General features: G+C 37.5%; 2 protein-coding genes across 16 annotated transcripts in view; both read right to left on the reverse strand.

Annotated features, from left to right (window-relative positions):
• LOC140153752 (uncharacterized) overlaps nucleotides 1-429 on the reverse strand; it is a 107,660-nt gene extending 107,231 nt beyond the window's left edge. For all 15 annotated transcript variants that reach the window (XM_072176600.1, XM_072176589.1, XM_072176587.1 and 12 more), the window contains exon 1: nucleotides 163-429. In XM_072176600.1, the coding sequence (XP_072032701.1) occupies nucleotides 163-256 (94 nt within the window). In that variant the 5' untranslated portion in view covers nucleotides 257-429. The remainder of the gene's footprint in view (nucleotides 1-162) is intronic.
• On the reverse strand, nucleotides 352-20,450 carry LOC140152401 (uncharacterized). The gene is made up of 22 exons (XM_072174707.1): nucleotides 20,156-20,450; nucleotides 19,261-19,296; nucleotides 18,015-18,329; nucleotides 15,149-15,367; nucleotides 13,931-14,209; nucleotides 13,364-13,588; nucleotides 12,365-12,472; nucleotides 11,140-11,499; nucleotides 10,219-10,443; nucleotides 8,634-8,738; nucleotides 7,972-8,319; nucleotides 7,478-7,711; nucleotides 6,913-7,218; nucleotides 6,669-6,716; nucleotides 6,110-6,327; nucleotides 5,351-5,372; nucleotides 4,545-4,910; nucleotides 2,775-2,999; nucleotides 2,547-2,654; nucleotides 1,222-1,572; nucleotides 728-961; nucleotides 352-467 (listed from the first exon to the last, which is right to left on the reverse strand). The coding sequence occupies exons 1-22, from the start codon at nucleotides 20,418-20,420 to the stop codon at nucleotides 352-354; spliced, it is 4,713 nt and encodes a 1,570-aa protein (XP_072030808.1). The 5' UTR covers nucleotides 20,421-20,450.
• Between the last annotated feature and the right edge of the window lie 811 nt (nucleotides 20,451-21,261).

Raw genomic sequence — 21,261 nt, forward strand, 5'->3', positions numbered from 1 at the left:
ATAATTTTGGGAGGCGGAATTCATTTAAATCATTCACCTTTCTTACAATGAATGCGTTAAATCAGTTCAAATAAGAAATATATGGAATAAGCCGAACAGAAACTACAGATGCATGACATTTGATGTGCTATTTAAATAAAACAAAAAACAAAACACACTCACTCGTTTCAAAAGTCAATGGAGGCTTTCCAACATCAAACGATTCCTCTCCTTGCCCATCAGTATCTATAACAGGTTCAACTAAAACATCATACATCGTTTCTGGTCTTAAACCTGTTACTGTGTACTCTGTACCAGCGTCAGCAGGAACATACACAGTTTGTGAAGGGCCTCCATCTTGGGGAGTTAGTGTCACCGCGTATTGAACGATGGTCCTCTGAGGTTCACCTGGTATTTCTGGTGGATCGCTATCCACATTGAGGGTAACGGATCTCCGCCAATGTTTCCTATTACTGGGGAAGGTAATTCTGCAACAAAATACAAGTTATATTTTGAAATGCAAGAACGCCAAAAGCCTTACGACGACGATAACATGGATAATGACGGTGACGACGAGGGTGATGACAATGTTGATGATTATGACGATGATAATGGTGATGATATTGGTAGTCGCCAAAAATGAGCATTGTGGTGACATTTATTAGGGTCGTTTCATTTAAAGAGCAGATTTTTTTAAATGCAGACCTATGAAGTAACCACCTTTGTTCTATTTCCTATATTTGCTTACCACCACAGATTTGAGATTCGTCACTGTTATCTCTGCACTGATTTCTTCCATCGCAAACATTGTCTTTATCCGTACAGAGACCATTTGAACAGAGGAACTTAAATGGACAGGTGGCACAAAAAGCTTCGTCTTCATCACTGCCATCAATACAGTCTTCAATGCCATCACATGCCCAGTCTTTGGAGACACATAGTCCATCAGCGCAGGGGAATTCATCTGGTGGACACGTTGGTCCTTAATATCAAACATAACAGGTAAAACAATCAGTCTCATTATGTGAATTAGTTGCACCGATTTATTGTTTTTATATGGTGTCGAGGTTATTAGAATATCAAGCTTGGAATAATGTCGTAATTTACACAAGTATCTCTAAAATATGTGTCCAGATAAAACAGACTGCTTGTGTAGAGTCATATTATAAAACGATCTTTCCCATTTCCCAAAAACTGGAACCGGAACGCGCTCAGCATTGACATCGCATTTTACCTACTTACCTTCTGTACCACACATGCTTTCATCACTACCATCAACACAGTCTTCTTCTCCATCGCAAACCCACGTGCTGTTGATGCATCCGCCGCCTTCACATTCAAATTCGTAATCAAGATCACATGTGCAGTTAGCAATTTCATCACTGTAGTCATAACAGTCACTGACATAATCGCAGGCGTATTCTTCTGGTATGCACAATAAACCATCTTCACATGCAAATTCATCTTCTAAACAGGTGCAGTTTCCTGCTTCGTCGCTATAATCGAAGCAGTCTGGTTCTCCGTCACATTGCCATGTGATATTGACACATCCACCACTTGCGCAAGAAAACTCGATTTCGGGGTCACATTCACCTGGATTAAAAAGGAAGAATTCAAGCTTTAAAAGTTAACACTGAAAAAAAAAGTCGACAGCACTATAGCAATATTCATCCAAGCGCTATATACAAATCGAACATGGGACCATTTGCAAACACTTGTAACGCGGGACTGGTGCAAAAAGGGGGCCTTGAAAATTCTTATCCCTCTGAAGGGGGCCTTTCAAAATATCACCTTAATTTTTCTCGTAGAACATGAGTTTACACTATAGTCACTAGCAGTCAAGTTAGCTCAATCGATAAGGTGTTCCACTACGGTATGGTGCTAGAGCTTGCGGGTTCGAACCTTGGCGGTGCCTAGTACGCTCTCGTGGACAAATAGAGTTGTAATGGAATGTATAGTGTCTGGGCTCTTTGTAGTCCCCGAATTGTTGTTAAATGGTTTATGGAATGATGTGGGGCCGTAGTGGTCAGCGACAACCTGTAAAGTGTGCTGAGGCTTGTGGATCAACGTCTAGGCGTTGTGCCTATGCGTAGCGCACTATAAATTACTGCGCTTTTCTTTTCTTTGGGGTTGACGTTCATTTTTCATGACCAAAAAGGGGGGGCTGAAAATAATTTTTGGTCCGAAAGGGGTGGGGGCCTGAAAAAATATGTGAATTTTTCTTTTTTGCACCAGGCCCCCTGTTACAAGTGTTTGTGAACGGTCCCTTGGTTTGATAGGGTGTTAGGGAAATGTGATGGTCGTGCTTGAATTTATTTTGTAGGTAAACATTGTCTTCCATCAAAATATAAATAAATAGTCTTATCCCAATGCTTATTATTTTTGCCATGACCATGAGATGAACATTTAAGATATATCATATGGGTTTTCACCTTAATTTAATAAGGAATCACGCATCATCTAAAATTAATGTTTGTATTTCAAAAGAAAACGATGAACGTTTAGAATTCCAAATAAAACGGCATCTTTATCGAGTTTACTGGAAGGATTATTAGTAAATTGCTTACATTCATCAATTTCATCACTGTTGTCTTCACAATCAGGAACGTAGTCACATCTGTATTCACTTGGTATACACACGTTGGTACGACATCTGTATTCATCCTCGGAACATTCTAAAAGTTTACAGGGAAAGATTTAAGTGAATGCAATTCCAATAAAATTATAGATATAATTCAGACTTGAAATAAAATTGAATTGAAACGTTACTTTTTATATTGAATGTAAAGGCATACCTGCACAGTTATCCTCATCGCTGTTGTCTCTGCAATCATCACTGGCTCCATCACACCATTGATCCCACTCAATGCATCTCCCATTAGCACAGTTAAACTGCGTATCAGGACAACACATGAGTTCGTCACTTCTATCCTCACAGTCTGCATAGTCGTCACACCAGAATTCACTTGGAATACATTCTCCATCATCACAACGCGTTTGATTTTCTGGACACGGTGGTGCTAGGGATAAACATGTAATAGGAGTATGTTTGAAGTTATTGATCATTAAGTTTATAATACAATACTGAATCATAGATGGGTACAATACACGCCAACACCCACCCCAAAAGAAAGACATAATCGCACCATCATGCACGCATAAACATACTGGTATAAACATACGATACTTAATCATGATCCGTCAGCAGGCCCGTACGCAGGATTTTTTCTTTTTTTTGGGGGGGGGGTGCTGATGACTTTTTTTCCAGGGTGCGATTTTGGGAAAAGTGGACTTTCTTCTCAAAATATAAAACCTCGCAAACTGTGATATTTTGGGACTTCTTTATACTTTTGCCAATTGGGGGAGGGCATGCGGCCGGTCAGGTTATGTTTTTGTTATACGTTCGGTCAGGTTGTGTTTTTGACATTAATCTTGTCAGCCAGTAGTTGAGTTTCTTCAATAGTTATAATTTACCTCAGTAGACAAGATTCTTTACATTTGATCCAGAAATTGCAGTTTAATACTTGTGTACGTTTATCAAGACTTGATGAGTAGTGACTGCTATTGACAACCGACACTAAAAGTAGTTCCAGCGCTGATCTTAGAGTTGGCAGTTGGATTTCTTCGAGGGATTTCTTGATCCCGGTTTCAGAAACTCCCTAAACATTTGAGATAATTGGTACTCTCCTTGGTCTCTGTTCGTGGTCTCACAATTATTGCACATTTTAGATGAGTTTCTGCATTAGAGATCAAGAAAATCCCTTGAAGAAAAACCAACTGTCAACTCTATTTCTGGTGTGGATTATCTGTAGCAGGTACTACTCATCGAGGCAACATTGGCTGCTAAAACGTACACAAGTAATAATAATAATAATAATAATAATAATAATAATAGCGACAAGGCACATATCCACTCAATTAAGAGCTCTCAAGGCACTAAAACAAAAAACAAAAACAAACAAGACAAAGAAAACTGGAACTAAATTAAGAAACATAACTTAAGAATTAGAGAATGTCTCTGACATAAGATGAGTTTTTAACAACTTTTTAAACACAGTAACATTTTGAGCAGTTCTAATATAAATAGGCAGTTCATTCCATAGACGTGGAGCTGCGATTGCAAATGATCTGTCACCCCATGTGCGGTTGGATTTTCGTTCTTGTAGAAGTTGCATGTTTCCAGATCGAAGCGTACGGGTGGGAACATAATGTGAAAGGAGTTCAGATAAATATGACGGAGCAATATCATTAATACATTTACGATACAATCAACATAAGTTTAAAAACAATTCTTTGTGTGACAGGAAGCCAATGCAGTTCCTTTAGGATTGGCGTGATATGGCAATATTTTCTGGTGAAAGTAAGAATTCGAGCGGCAGTGTTTTGAATTTTCTGAAGGCGATAGAGTTGGTTTGCTGGTAATCCATAAAGAAGTGCATTGTTGTTATCCAAACGAGAAGAAATGAATGAGTGAATAATTTGTTCAGTAGATCAGAAACAAAGAACCTTGTCTGATGAGTTAACAATACCGATCCGGATGAATCTGTTCAATCATTACAATTTACCTGTTGTGCCGGGTTCCATAGTAGTAGCATTACAAACGATTTCATCACTTCCATCATAACAGTCTTCTTCATCATCACAAATCCATTGACCATTAATACAGCCACCACTTTCGCATTCGAATTCAATTTCCGGATCGCATTCGCAGTCTGCCACCTCATCGCTGTTATCTCCACAATCATTAATATAATCACACCGATAAGAATCTGGTACACATTCACCATTATCACATTGAAATTGATCCTCACTACAAGTACAGTTGACTTCATCACTACCATCGAAACAGTCCTCTTCAGAGTCACAATACCAGGTAGCGTTAATACAACCACCTCCAGCACACATAAATTCTGTTTCTGGATCACAAACGCCTTTACATAAAATATAACAAGAAAAAAACTCAGGATAGAGGTAAATTTATGGATCGCCTTTTATGATGTCCATAATGCAGTATACATAATGGGGTTACCCATTCTTAGATTAAAGCAATGTGTGATTTGCAAACAAGGACGCCCTCCTTTTTTTCGAATATCTACTTTTTGCACGATTCTAATAACCAATGGTGGGCTTAAATATCCTGTGTAGAGATCCACAGTTAAGCGGTTAAGTGGTTTTCTTTCATTTTACCTCATTATTAAAATGATCAAAAAACCTTTTGTTAGGCCTCATATTTTTGGCAAAGAACAGCAAAATTGAAATTTGATCGAATTAAGAAATATCCTTACATCCATCGATCTCATCACTGTTGTCTTCACAATCGGACACGTAATCACATTTGTAATCACTAGATATGCAAACGTTGGTTCGGCACCTGTATTCATCCTCGGTGCAATCTAAATAGGGGTGAAATGGTAAAAGAGTGTTTTATACATGGAAAAACATTCTGTATGAACTATTTTACATAATTATAAGCGTGATTTTAACCAAATCTGATGAATATTTGAAATGAGATGTGTTCACAGAGTAGTCTACGCATTACAAAACATAAGATTTCTGTGTGGTTTGCTCGAGTACTTCAGGTTTTATTTCTCCCTCTAAATTGACGCTAAATCTTAAAATATTGCTTTATTACTTGTACAAAGAGCGCAAATGTGAGCAAGATTGTCACAACAATGCTCAAAGATAATAATAAATAAAGAGAGAGAGAGAGAGAGAGAGACCGGAACTATGGAAAAGTGAGCGTAAAAATACCAAAACATCTGTCAGTTGTTCCAAATCATGCCAGAAGTGTAGAGGAAACTTCATCCAAGGAATAAATTTTGTCGTCACGTAACTGCGTTATTAAATTTTATGTTCAATTATTTAAAAAAATAGCTCTGAGCCATAGCAGTCACCGACTTTTTCAACACGCAATGATATTTTGCAATAATTACGCTATATGAATAGCGAATATGATGAATGTGATGATGTAAATCTTTTTTTTCTTCTTAAATATCATTGCGATTGCTTAGACTTCAGCGTTACATGTGCCATTTTGCCCAAATATGGCTCCCTGCTAAGGAGATTTTAGCTTAATACATGTATCAACACTCGTTTAAACTTCTTTCAGGCTCCTGGTCTTTACCTATACAGTTGTCCTCGTCACTGTTATCTCTGCAGTTATCTCTTCGTCCATCACACCATTGATCCCCTCAATACATCTTCCATTAGCACAGTTGAAAGTTGTGTCAGGACAACATTGTAATTCATCACTTCTATCCGCACAGTCAGCAAAGCTATCACACCAGAATTCTTCTCCAATACACTCACCACTGTTGCATTGTTGATATCCGTCTGGGCAAGGTGATTCTTTATGTATATATACAAAAAGAATTTAATTAATGTGTCGAATGAAATCTTAACCCCCTGAGCCCTACCTGCCGATTTAGCATTGCCTCTGATTGGTCAATTATATGATATCTTCACTTTAATCACCAATCAGAATGGAGCTTTGCAAATAATTCACCCCAATTTTTTGTGTGGTGAAATTATTCTAACAATGTTGCTGATTAGTCCAATTGATAATGAAAACTTCTTTTTGGCCAATCGGCAGGTAGTTCTCACGGGGTTAATAAACACGCCCTAAGTGATATTTCGAAGATAAGTGGGATCAAGAACCGTATTTAATCAGTTAAATCAGTTGTTATTACCTGTTGTTGCAGTGTCTGTAGTGGCTGCTTCTGTCGTAGGAGCAAATACTATATACAACAAAATAAAAAGCAAATAATTTTGGGAGGCGGAATAAGTCTTATTCATTTAAATCATTCACCTTTCTTACAATGAATGCGTTAAATCAGTTCAAATAAGAAATATATGGAATAAGCCGAACAGAAACTACAGATGCATGAAATTTGATGTGCTATTTAAATAAACCAAAAAACAAAACACACTCACTCGTTTCAAAAGTCAATGGAGGCTTTCCAACATCAAACGATTCCTCTCCTTGCCCATCAGTATCTATAACAGGTTCAACTAAAACATCATACATCGTTTCTGGTCTTAAACCTGTTACTGTGTACTCTGTACCAGCGTCAGCAGGAACATACACAGTTTGTGAAGGGCCTCCATCTTGGGGAGTTAGTGTCACCGCGTATTGAACGATGGTCCTCTGAGGTTCACCTGGTATTTCTGGTGGATCGCTATCCACATTGAGGGTAACGGATCTCCCGCCAATGTTTCCTATTACTGGGGAAGGTAATTCTGCAACAAAATACAAGTTATATTTTGAAATGCAAGAACGCCAAAAGCCTTACGACGACGATAACATGGATAATGACGATGACGACGAGGGTGATGACAATGTTGATGATTATGACGATGATAATGGTGATGATATTGGTAGTCGCCAAAAATGAGCATTGTGGTGACATTTATTAGGGTCGTTTCATTTAAAGAGCAGATTTTTTTAATGCAGACCTATGAAGTAACCACCTTTGTTTTATTTCCTATATTTGCTTACCACCACAGATTTGAGATTCGTCACTGTTATCTCTGCACTGATTTCTTCCATCGCAAACATTGTCTTTATCCGTACAGAGACCATTTGAACAGAGGAACTTAAATGGACAGGTGGCACAGAAAGCTTCGTCTTCATCACTGCCATCAATACAGTCTTCAATTCCATCACATGCCCAGTCTTTGGAGACACATAGTCCATCAGCGCAGGGGAATTCATCTGGTGGACACGTTGGTCCTTAATATCAAACATAACAGGTAAAACAATCAGTCTCATTATGTGAATTAGTTGCACCGATTTATTGTTTTTATATGGTGTCGAGGTTATTAGAATATCAAGCTTGGAATAATGTCGTAATTTACATAAGTATCTCTAAAATATGTGTCCAGATAAAACAGACTGCTTGTGTAGAGTCATATTATAAAACGATCTTTCCTATTTCCCAAAAACTGGAACCGGAACGCGCTCAGCATTGACATCGCATTTTACCTACTTACCTTCTGTACCGCACGTGCTTTCATCACTTCCATCCAGGCAGTCTTCGTCCCCATCACAAACCCACGTGCTGTTGATGCATCCGCCGCCGTCACATTCAAATTCATACTCAGGATCACATGTGCAGTTAGCAATTTCATCACTATTGTCATAACAATCGTATATGTAATCGCAAGTATAAAACTCTGGTACACACAACAAACCATCTTCACAGGCAAATGTGTCTTCTGGGCACGTACAGTTGATTTCATCACTGCCATCAAAACAGTCCGATTCCCCGTCACAATACCATGTTGCATTGACACATCCCCCACTGGTACATGCAAACTCGCTTTCTGGATCGCATTCACCTGGTTTATTATAAAAGAATAAAACACTTGTTTATATTCGTTCAAAGTATTCAAAGGGGTCTACAATGCAGACAAACGGACACACTCAAGACTTGTGATTGGCTGATTGTCCCAGCGCGTTGCAGCGGCGAGCGGTATAAAGAGGAGCATAAAGCAATTGAGCTTTTCGGTATACATTAAATCATTTGCACAAGAAACCAAAACATTGTCAATTGACGATGTGCGCATTGGTAATGATGTAGTTTCGGTGTTTTTGCACACCGTTTCAGGAATTACCGAAGTATAGTTAAGTGTTAACGTAAAACAATTCTTACAAGTAAGTTCATCGCTGTTATCATCGCAGTCAACTAAATAGTCACATTCGTATATACTTGGTATGCATACGTTAGTACGGCACCTGTATTCATCCTCTTCGCAATCTGAAAGTTTCAAACATTTAAAAAATATATTTAAAAAAACATTCCGTAACGAACAAATTGAAGAGTACAACTGAAATTACAGTAATTTATGAACTAGTATAATACAATTAATAAATTGTAATTGTAGCTTCAACCAAATCAACACTGTATGCAAGAATGTTATTGACCATGTTGACACCTTTCCTGTTTTTATAACAACATGTTTAAAGTCTGGTTCAATACTAAATGTACTTCAAATAAAGCTGACATATCTGATTACTACAATCAAATCATTTGGAACAATGATGCTGTAACTGTTAACAAGAAAACACTTTTCTATAGAGACTGGATTGAAGCTGGCTTTTTTTTTTTTTATAAAAGATCTTTTTGATGATGATGGTTCAATCTACTCACTTGAGTATTTTAGGCAACGCATTCCGCGCACTGGCAACATTCTTTTTCAGTACTTCGCTCTTTGCAATGCTCTGCCGAATGATTGGAAGAATGCACCAAGTCTAGACCAAATTAGGACTGAATCAATTGTCTTTAATGCAGTCCCTATAGAAGCCTGTTCTTCAAAGTTTTTTAGACATGCCATGGTTGATATGATTTATGTTCCACCAATTTGTATGACCTATTGGTGTAGAAGATTCCCCAATTACAATTTTGATTGGGAAAAGATTTGGGGTTCAATACCATGTTGTACCAGTGAGGCCAGACTTATTTCACTTAATTGGAAAATTATTCATAACATTTATCCTACAAAAGTTTTATTATGTAAAATGGGGAAAGAAGATACAAATGTGTGCAATTCCTGTAATGCTGTTGATCATCCAGAGCACTTCTTTTTTCATTGTAATAAGACCACTCCTATTTGGGAATTTGCTAACAGGGTTATTACACAAAGGCTTGGTAAGAATTTTAGGCTTTCTGTTGAAAATGTTTTACTTAATTATCATAATGACATTACCAGTGATCGGTCAAAATATATCAATTATGTTATATGTGTTGGCAAAATGTGCATTGGCAAATACAGATACGGGGATCATCCTTGTCTTCTGTTCCTCTTTAGGCTGGAACTCCGTATGAGAGGTTTGGTCTGCGATGACTTTAGCTAGTTGATCGCAGATGAACAGTTACTTGGATGACTTCCGTGTCTGTTCTTGGCTCTGTCATTTTGCTTAAATTATTTGTTTGATTTTCTTATTATATACATGTATGTAAATTTGTTTTATAACATCTACTATTATATATGGATTATGTGAAGTGCAATAACTTTTGTTGTTATAATATTTATAGTGCATTTAATGTGAATAAAAGGCATTTTGCCTGACATACTATGTCAAAAGATAAAAAAAAAACTAGTATAACACAAAATAATTAATGGTTAGACTATAAGAATAGCAGTTTACGGCAGTTTACACTTTGATGCCTGATGTCTAAGTACATTAATGTGAAATATGGTAAAGTCTGATAAAAGTTTAATGTTGACATCACTTACCTGCACAATTATCTTCATCGCTGTTATCCCTGCAGTCATCACTGGTTCCATCACACCATTGATCCCACTCAATGCATCTTCCGTTAGCACAGTTAAACTGCGTATCAGGACAGCACATGAGTTCGTCACTTCTGTCCTCGCAGTCTTGGAAATCGTCACACCAGAACTCACTTAGAATACACTCACCACTGTTGCACCGTGTCTCGTCCTCTGGACAGGGAGGTGCTGAAGGAAAAGTTTTTGAAAATCACGATACGTCACTATGTGATGAACCCGACGAATTGTCATATTTGTGTACGGTGTTTAGTTCAGGAGTTATAAGGTCGAATAGGTCAAATGTCAAAAATTCCATACACAGAGTCAAAATTAAAATATTGTCCGATTTGATCAAAACTGGTCTCAAATTACACTGCATAACATACGAAATCTCAAACATATACATTTTGTATTGCCATGTCCTCCTTCAGAGCTCATGCAGCCAAAGTCCAATAGAAATATGTACAATCATAACATTCGGCGACCCATGATTTCATCTGATTATGAGGTAGTACATTTCTAAAATAAATTAGTTTGGTTTGCCAAAGGAATATTTTAAGACAACTTTCGATTGAATCAGTGCAATTTGAAAATTTGGCTTTTGTGCATGAGGTATTTGACATTTGACCTTATTTACTATATAACTCCTGAACTAAGCAAGCACCCTAGTGCAATATACAATTGAACTTTTTATTCCTTGCAATGAGGGGAATAATTATTCTAGTTTTATTCTTTGAGGTGTAAGGATGCTAAAAAACGTTGGTTCCACTGATGTAAGAAAGCTAGATGCTAACTCAAAAACCACCCCATGGCGCCATGCACTACACTTCTGTATCATATTCATACCTGTGATTGGTAGCAATAATTATTGTTAATGCAACTTACCAGTTGTTGGTGACTCAGTTGTTACACAAGTGGTTTCATCACTTCCATCTAGACAGTCATCTTCTCCATCACAAACCCAGGTGCTATTTACGCATCCTCCACCGTCACATTGAAATTCAATGTCCAAATCACATGTGCAATTAAGCTCATCGCTGTAGTCGTAGCAATCGGATAAATAATCGCAGGCATAATCGGCTGGTACACATAATAGGCCATCTTCGCATGTAAATTCGTCTTCTGCACATGTGCAGTTCAGTTCGTCACTGCCATCAAAACAATCATCTTCACCATCACAGTACCAAGTTGCATTGACGCATCCCCCAGAGGTACAAGCAAATTCGGTGTCTGGGTCGCAGTCACCTGACAAGTTTAAAACAAGATAAGTTTATTTAATGTGAATTAGGTCTGATTGGGTTTGCAAACAAAATTATAAATATTCCATCTTTTTCACCGTATCCTTATTAAACAAGTAAAACTATGTGATATAATTGAAGACCGAATTAAAAAGACTCGCGCGCGGCGTGATTGGTTGCAGTACGGCATTTTTGGTCTGGTTGACAAGGTGTCATACGCAAACTAGCCTTTTTAATTCTGTCTTCAATTTATTCATGTTGATTTGATCTCATTGTACATGTATGGTGTTTTTTTTATAGTTTTGTTGAATTTATTTGATTTATGTATTAATTAGGATAATGTGTATGTTTATGTTTTAATTAATGAAAATGCGTTTTTGTGCACTATTCGCCGGCGAAGTGACGTAATAATCGGATTACCTACCATAGCAATAGATGAATACAATTTTTGAGTAGATCGCCCTGCACTATAAGCAGATTGCACTAATCACCTGTGTATATGTCAGCAAACATAGATTGAATACAATACCGCTCATTTCAAAGATACTAATCCTACAGGTCCAAGTGATCAGCCTTTCTTTGACTTCTATGGTTCAATGCATAGGTACCGCGTGAACGTTGTAGTGAAGGGCGATACATTCAAAATTGTATTCATATATTGCTATGGTAGTTAATCCAATTAATTACGTCACTTCGCCGGCGAATTGATTCTCTAATATATATTCAAGCCCTGCCATCCATAATTTCAGCCCAAATCTCATTAAAGAGAGTAAATGTGTCTGTTCGGAGGGACATTTGAAGAATCAGTCTATTCTCCCATATGGTCCGACTATAAAGAGTGAAGATGAAAATACAAGAAATGTTTTTCTTACATCCATCTATTTCGTCGCTATTATCGTCACAATCAGTAAAATAGTCGCACTGGTATTCACTCGGTATGCACACGTTGGTACGGCACCTGTATTCGTCCTCAGTACACTCTGAAATTTGCACAAACAAAAATGTAACTCGGTCGTCATAAAAACTCGGTAGTTATAAATACACCGGGGTTTTTTTTTTACACCCATAACTTTCAAAGTATTAATCGTATTTGGTGTCGTTACTGAAAACGCTAGGAGTAATTTGTTTCCATTGATCGGGTAATTTTGGTCTCATTGTAATTTTGAAAGTAACATCAATCGTGTGGATTTAAATTCAGCGCGAAAATTTGTGCATTTTCAAAAGTTCCAAATTAAAACGATGTACACTGTCGAAATTGCCAAGCGTGGTCAAGCCCCGGGGGTCAAGCTTGGCCCCTGTCGACTATCCCAAGTGCCCAGCTAACAAAATTCTGCACACGACCTTATCATTCTTAGAGCTAAGAATGAAGTTGATCTTCAAGCACAATTGCAGTCAAACATATGTAACGTAGCAAGGTGATTAACAGCTAAAAAAATTATTTTAAATGTAGATAAAACTAAATTAACGATCCTTGGTAATAATCATATTATATAGCCTATATATTTAGTAATGTAAATCTTAAATGCAACAACTATATTATTGAAAAGGTTGATGAGGTCAAATATTTTGGAGTTCAGTTTGATTATAATATATCATGGTCCTCTCCCATTGATTATTTATCTAATAATGTGCAATAATAAAGAATTGGTATTATTAGGCGTTGTAGACATTTTTTCCCCATTACACTCTTGTTCTGTTATCAAATGCTCTTGTAACCCCCAATTTTGATTATGCTAGTTCAGTGTAATTTTCTCTTGAATATCAAAGAAATCTTCAAGTTTTACAAAATAGTTTAGCTAGAACAAATCTAAATCCCGATTGATATATTAATAAATCTTATATTTTTCAATGCGACAAATAAATAAAGCTACCTGCACAATTATCTTCATCACTGTTATCCCTGCAGTCATCACTGCTACCATCACACCATTGATCCCACTCAATACATCTTCCATTAGCACAGTTAAACTGTGTATCAGGACAACACATGAGTTCATCACTTCTATCAGAACAGTCTGGCAAATTATCGCACCAGTATTCACTTAAAACACATTCACCACTGTTACACCGTGTCTCGTCCTCTGAACAGGGAGGTGCTGAAAGAAAAAGAAGTTACGCAAGTTGTTGTCATACTTTTAAACTTTGAAATATGTTAATTGCACATTTACCAAAAACTATTATTATTATACAGCAGCTTGTTTTGTTTGTTTTTTGGTGTTTTTTGTGTGTTTTTTTTGTTTTGTTTTGTTTTGTTTTTTGTTGTTTTTTTCTTGCTTTGTTTTGTTTTTGATTTCGTTTTGGTTTGTTTGTTTCTGTTTTTTTTTTTTTTTTTTGGGTTTTTGTTGTTGTTGTTGTTGTTGTTGTTGTTCGTTGTTGTTTGTTACGGGGTTTTTTAACTTTAGGACAAATTTATCCGTACAATTGTGGATGCATCTTACCCGTTGTTGGTGATTCAGTTGTTGCACACGTGCTTTCATCACTTCCATCAAAACAGTCTGCTTCGCCATCACAAACCCACGAGCCGTTTATGCATCCACCACCGTCACATGGAAATTCGTCCACTTCGACACAGGTGCAATTAACCTCATCACTATTATCTGGACAGTCGTAGAGGTAATCGCACTCATAATCAGCTGGTATACAAGTGGCCAGATCTGCACAGGTAAATTGATCTTCGGCGCAAACAGGTTCTTCTGTCGTCGTAGGGGGTGTTGTGGCTACATTGAAGACAAAAACATATTTATAGAATAGACTTCGTATGTTCATATGCTATTTATATGTTTAGTAGGTCCTTTTACCAAATCTAGGCGTTTTCAATCATCCATCTAATGGTAAATTATTCTTTCACTTTTGTTTCTTAAGGCAAGTGGGATTACAAGAGCCATGTTTGTCCAGTTCTAGCTATTTAACTATAAAACTGCAGTGTATTTATTAATATTAATACATTGACATTATAGGAAATACGTCACAGAAACCAACAATAGGTCTTGCGGTTTTTAAAGTCCACCTTAGTATTCGAAAAATGTTATACTTTTAAAATTGACGACGCCTTATATACAAGAAACAGATCCACAAAGCTGCAAATATTTGTCAATATACGAATTCATGGCAAAGAGTCTAGTAAGGGTCAGACCAAAAATTGGCATAATTCAACTTTTATCTCTAGACTTTCTGTTTCTATTCTAATGGAATGGCACTAAATAACACTATTCCAGGGGTCCAGTTTTTACTAAACTTTTAACTCTTCGTAACTGTTGTAACCGTTCGTAAATTACGAATATCCTTTTACGAAGGGTCTCTGTACTGTAGTAAATCCCGATTAATTACGATGGGTACCGATCGCAAGTCATGTTAGTGAAATGATGAGTCATATAAAGGTACGATTAGTTTTGAAACTTACGAAGCTTCGTAAAGTGTAGTGAAATGGACCCCCCAGGGATTTTTTTAATTAATATATTATTGCAAATGTTTGGAATTGGGATACTTAACTTTTATCTCTTTCACTCGTGGTAGTTCATATGTAAGCCTTATGACAATATCTCTTTATATTATATAATAATTCATCAAAGTAATATAAAGAGGGAACCTGTGGGAACATATCGAACGTGTGGGTATTAGAATGTCTCTGCAAACGCTGCAAAAAGGTTTTAACTTACGACAATTTTCTTCATCCGAATTATCCCTGCAATCATCGGCTCCGTTACACCTAACTGACAATGGCAAGCACCTGTTATTTGAACAGGTGAATTCTGTCTCATCATTACAGCAATCTATTTCATCAGCGCTGCTTTGTTGGCAGTCGATGATGGTATCACATACAAAGGATGTACTAATGCAAGTACCTTCCGGGCACTGGAACTCATTGGCTTGACAACCTGAAATGTATTAAAGGTAGCGGCTGCTTCAATGGCATATGAGTATTACAAGCTTTTTACGATATTTTTCTCATACGACGTGTCTCATTCATTGCATGTCTTTCGTAGCTACAATTGAGCGGTTTCTGAGCATTGTTAATGGCTGGCTTGTAAATGCTCTTGATCTGTAAAGCAACATTGCATTTTGAACTCCTCCCCCCCCACACACACAATTGTGTTAGATTAAATTTTTGCCCTTGTCGATTCGATCGCCCTTCTCAAGTCGTGAAAAAAAAAACCAGTTTTTATTTTAGAAAAGACAATTTCTTGGCGAATGAGGTGCCGACATGCCGTGTTCAATTAGCCATCGGAACTATACACTTCAGTATAAGGGCAAACGAATACCTACACCAGGTTTCACAACAAATAGTCTACAAATAATCAACGCCATCCAGGGCCGGATTTACCATTAGGCCAAATGGGCCCGGGCCCATTGCCCCCAAATAAAGATATTCCCTTTTTCGTTGTTGATTTTTAAGTGCTTGGTTTAAAAAAAAAATCATATTTGCCAACAATATGTTATATCATAATTGTAATTCCTTTCACAGTATGGGTCATATTTTGTCACCCATTTCTGCATCTCAGTCTGCTTCTGTAAATGCCAACAGCTTTCGGGGGCTTCGTCCCCTGGACCCCCACCAGGGGCCCTTAACGCGGGCTCCTGGACCCAATGCCGAAACTCCTAGTGCACACTTCGCATCTCGCCCTACGGGCTTTAGCATCACCTCACGGTGAGTTGAGTAAATTCGGCCCTGATGCCATCGCATCTTCTACACAAATTCCTACCTGGAGCTTCAGTTGGTGGTATGGTAGTTATTGGTGGGTTAGTAGGTGTGGTGGTGGCGGTGGTGGCGGTGGTGTTGTCACTACTGAAATTGGTATTATATACAAAGTTAATGGCATGTAAATGTAACCGTGATATGCGAAAGCAGCAGCAATAATATTTAATATGCTTAAAGATTTCATCATATTGCCTCCATGGTTGAATGCCCTTGACACACGTTTCATGTTGGTATTTCAATCCGTTTTGATATGAGATGAAAATTGTGGTTTTGAAAGCCTCATAGGAAACTGCACGGGTTATCCTCACTTTGATACATTTGGCTTTACACATTCCAAATAAACGTAGTGGTGGTAGTGGTGACAATGATGACGATGGTGATGATGATGATTAAGGTGGTGGTGGTGGTGGTGCTGGTGGGTGGTGGTAGAAGTGGTGGTTGTGGTGGTGGGTGGTTGTGGAGGTGGTGGTGGTGCTGGGCTGGTGCTGCTGGTGATGGTGATGGTGGTGGGCGGTGGGGGAGTTGCTGGTGGTGCTGGTGCTGATGCTGGTTGTTGTGGTGGTGGTGGTGGTCTTGTTTATAGTGTTTGTTAGGTGCATTGGAATTGGCCCGAACCCTAGCTTTACCATAGGACTTTTTTGAACACGCTTTTTTTTCTCGGGTGGAGCGGCCACTTGGATTTTTTACCGGTCCGGGTTTAATGTGTCTCGAAATATAGCGTGTTGAAAAGGGCTCTGTGGTAGGATAACCACACGCACAGTGTTTTCATGGCATCTCCATCCCATACATGACTTGTAGTTTATCATTATCATTAACTGCATTGGTTTCCAATTACATACGGTATTCAAGTTTATTGTAATTATGTTTAATATGTATTGTTTGCCCAGCTCTATTACAAGCTCTATTAAATATTGTATCGAGCACTTTCTCCTTGTTAATGATATACATTGTGTTTATATTAATACCCAACAATACATGTATCTTGAGATGAAAATAAAATGAAAGAATAATGATGTCATATCCATAACATCAAAGATAATAAAACTTCCCGATATAATACCTCCGTCACCAGCGCCTCCAGAAGACAACCATATTCCATGATGGATGAAAGCGTTCATTAAAAAATTATTCATACACTCTTAGATAGCGAGAACCGATCAGAGTAAGCGTTAGAAAAACCATACATTGATTGTGTCTAATGCACGGGCGCGCACTCCGCGTACAACTCGCAGTGCTGTTGGACGCGTTCATTTTTCTTGCGGGTTGGAGCATATATATTTTGTTTGTTTGAAATAGGTTATTGAACGAGTATTACTTGTTGGGAGTACATGTACAGAGGAGAGAGAAAACAGAGCCCGTACAACCAGTCAAAGTCTCAGCATCACCCGATAATGAGGGCCGATTGTTCCATGAAATGCGACAGGCGAGACTGCTACGCAATTACTGCGTATTTTCACGGTCTATCGCGTAATCGCGAAAGCACACAACTCTCTATTGCGTATACGCGAAGATACGCAGCGCTGGCGTGATTGTTAGACACGGCACGATCGAACAATCGGCCCTCATGAATATGCGAGAATTCGCAATAATATACAATACACGGGGACTTGTAGTAGTCTAGTGGTCTGTAGTAGTCTGTGGTTGGGAGAGTGTTGATGCGTCTAATGCACTCCCCCCCCCCCTTCGGGGGCTCCTGCATTAGACGCATCAACATCACCGCGCGTGAATTACTTTGCCTAATTTCTCTCCCAACAAGTAATACGCGTTCATTAACCTGTTTCACTTGTGCAGGACAAGACAGTTTTAAACACATAGAAACAACTTACCAATTGTAACAACAGTTTCAGTAGGGATATTCAATGGTGCGATTTGTTGATTCCCACTTGCTGACCGGGCAATCGCATCTATATTCACGGTGTACTCGCTGCCAGGAGCAAGATTATCAAATGTATATGAAGCATCTGGTTGAGCACCGATCACCGTTGATACAGATGAACCTGTTACACTGTCTGCAACCGTAACTAAATAACCAGCAAGCATTCGACCCTCTGGATCACCCGGTACGATTGGTGGCTGATCACCAGGGAAGGTAATTCGGAAAGAGCTGTCGGTTACCTCATCTATTACAGGGGATATCACAACTGGAGAAATAAACAAAACATGTGTGTTGCGTTAATAAGATTAATAAGTCGTTACTGTACCGAAAGAATCTCGGTATGGACCACGCCTTTGTTTTCTGGTCGTTAAATACCGTAAAACCCCGTCTACAAGCATATATAGTGTTTTTTTATGAAAGCTAAATTAATTCGATGCAATCGTTAATATACCAATATAATAGATTGGTCTTAAAATAATACTTGTTTGTATATGCTTAGATCCGTAATTTATTTGTTCAAATTCCAAAATGGCGCCTGGATTAATGTAGCTTTCATCAGAGGCACTCTATATGCTTGTAGACGGGGTTTTACGGTATACGAAAGATACCCTGGCATATTCCTCCTTCGTATCTGTAGAAACAAACGTCTTTAGTAAGCAACTTCTTCGCACTTTTCAAGTATAATGTTTGATAGAATGGCTGTCTATTCGATTAGCATAAGGTTCCGATGCACTCTTTCTTTCTTTCTCTTCTTTCTTTCTTTCTTTCTTTCTTTCTTTCTTTCTTTCTTTCTTTCTTTCTTTCTTTCTTTCTTTCTTTCATTCTTTCTTTCATTTTGTCTTTCTCTCTATTTCCTTTCTTTCTTTCTTTCTTTCTTTTTTTTCATTTTGTCTTTCTTTCTTCTTTCTTTCTTTCTCTCTATTTCCTTTCTTTCTTTCTTCTTTCTTTCCTTCCTTCTATTTTTGAAACGTCTATTCCCCATTTATTTTCACTGACTATTTCCGTTAAAGAATTGAAATGTTTTTCTCATTAATATTACCAATGATAAAATACATTAAAATAAATGTATTTTACCATTGGTAATATTAATGTGAAAAACCTTACAATTCATTAACGGATATAGTCAGTGAAAATGGTGAATTATCTAAAATCATAATCGCTCGTAGTAAATCATAAATTATAATAGATGCACTTACTTGGTAGTGGAGTCGGACTCATTGTTGTTGTACCTTCTGAAAACAGAATCCAAAATTTTAATCAAATATTATTTTTCTTTAAAGAGCAAAGAAATAAAAGGGGTGGTTGAATGGTTGTAATGATATCATGATACTACTATTCTATCAAATATTATTTTCTGTTTATGGCCAAAGTGATAACTTTTATAACTTTTTAACTTCGTAAAACACTTTTCAATTTATTTCACAAATTCTTAGAGGGAACTTGCAGCTTGTGAAACCTTTACATTATATTTTTATTTTGTTTCAGACTAATTGCGAACTTGCTTTATTTCTTTATTATCAAGCTCAAGCTGTATTTGACTATCAATATTTTCTAAATACATCCATCACAATCACAGTTGGATACTACTAACAACAGAGTCAGGAGCGTCTATTCTTCCGTTTCGTTATCCACCCCCAAGGGGAGGGAATAATTTTATCCCTTTGGGGAAGAATTTTGTGTTTCCAAGCAAAAAATAAATAAATAAATAAACAAGGAGACAAAAAGAAGAAATTTCAACAGGATTCAAGGAAGATTAAAATTTAAAAGAAAAACTAATTTGGGGAACAAAAACAAAAAGTCTATAACTGTATAAGCATGTATTTATTATGTTAATATAATATATATGGAGATGGGCTATTTTGGAATGAAATAGATGGTCATTGGCTGGCAGTGACTGCTCTATAGGGTATGGGACTTAGCAAGTATCATGTAGGGAAGAATGTGTGCATATCATTATATAATTTAGATTTTCAGGAAGAATAGACACCCCAACTATTAAATGTTCAGTGTTTTACCGCTGCTACAAAGATAATTTAAGCAAGTGAATTATTAAGAAAGCGCAACGCATGATGCAATCAAAAAAACTCTTACGTGGTGTGCATATGGTTCGATCACTGTAACCAATTGGCAAGAGTTCCTGACCTCCAGCAAGTACTCCTCTGAACTCTACTCTGAAACAAGATCCTGGTGCGAGACCACTCAATGAACTTGAAGCTCCTTGGGCAGCACTAACCATCATGGTTGTTACGGGTATGTCAGAACCAATAGGATATGCAATGACAAAGTATGAAGCCACTGGGCCACCTGGCAATACCGGTGGAGATCCTGGGAAAGTAACTCGAGCCGAATTACCCATAATTTCGTCAATCACTGGTTGTACTATAGTAGGTGGCACCACTGTAAATTGCAAAACATTAATCGTGATATCTAAAATACAATATGCTTGTTTAATATCTGATCAGTCAACATGATTGAAATGCGACTGCAGATGGCTCATGAAAGAAAAGTGTTTATACCCAAATATCTGTTGTACTTAACGTAGCTATCTATACATGTTTTAGTAATGTATAACATAATTTATATAAAGCATAATTATGTGAAAAAACGATTACCAGTTGTAAATGTTGAAACAGTTATAGTTTGATCAGCTCGTAATCGGCGGGAATTGTTAGGCTTTTATCAATACGCCGAAAAGTAGACCCACATTAAAAGTGTCATAGTTGACCTGTGTATTCTCTATTGTGCGTGTTAAAGAAAACAGACAACGTATCGGACTTGAATGAATAATTTGTGATGCTTCTGGCAAGATGTCACAAGACATTCTCGAAATAAAATATATAGATATTAATCCGCGATGTTATAAGGTCCGCCGATTATGAGGTGATCAAAGTATAGTTGTCATATTCGTGCATACTGGGATTAAACGTGAAATGTTAAATGTATACAAATCCCTCGTGGTTGTGTTTGTTTAGGCTGCTAGCGCACAGCGATCCGGCCAGTTGTAAGTCTTCTTGCCGATTTGGCAGATAGTTGTACATGTGTGTATTCGTTTGAATTTATATGATAAAACGAACGGTTTTTTTTTTTCTGGCCACCTTATCAGGTCTTTAAAGTAAAATTATTTATAACATGACCAACTGTGCTAAGAATAATTTGTTATGGAAATATAGCAATGTTCTACTGTTGACAATACACAG

Source organism: Amphiura filiformis, chromosome 5 (genome assembly GCF_039555335.1).
Source record: "Amphiura filiformis chromosome 5, Afil_fr2py, whole genome shotgun sequence".
Lineage (NCBI taxonomy): Eukaryota > Metazoa > Echinodermata > Ophiuroidea > Amphilepidida > Amphiuridae > Amphiura > Amphiura filiformis.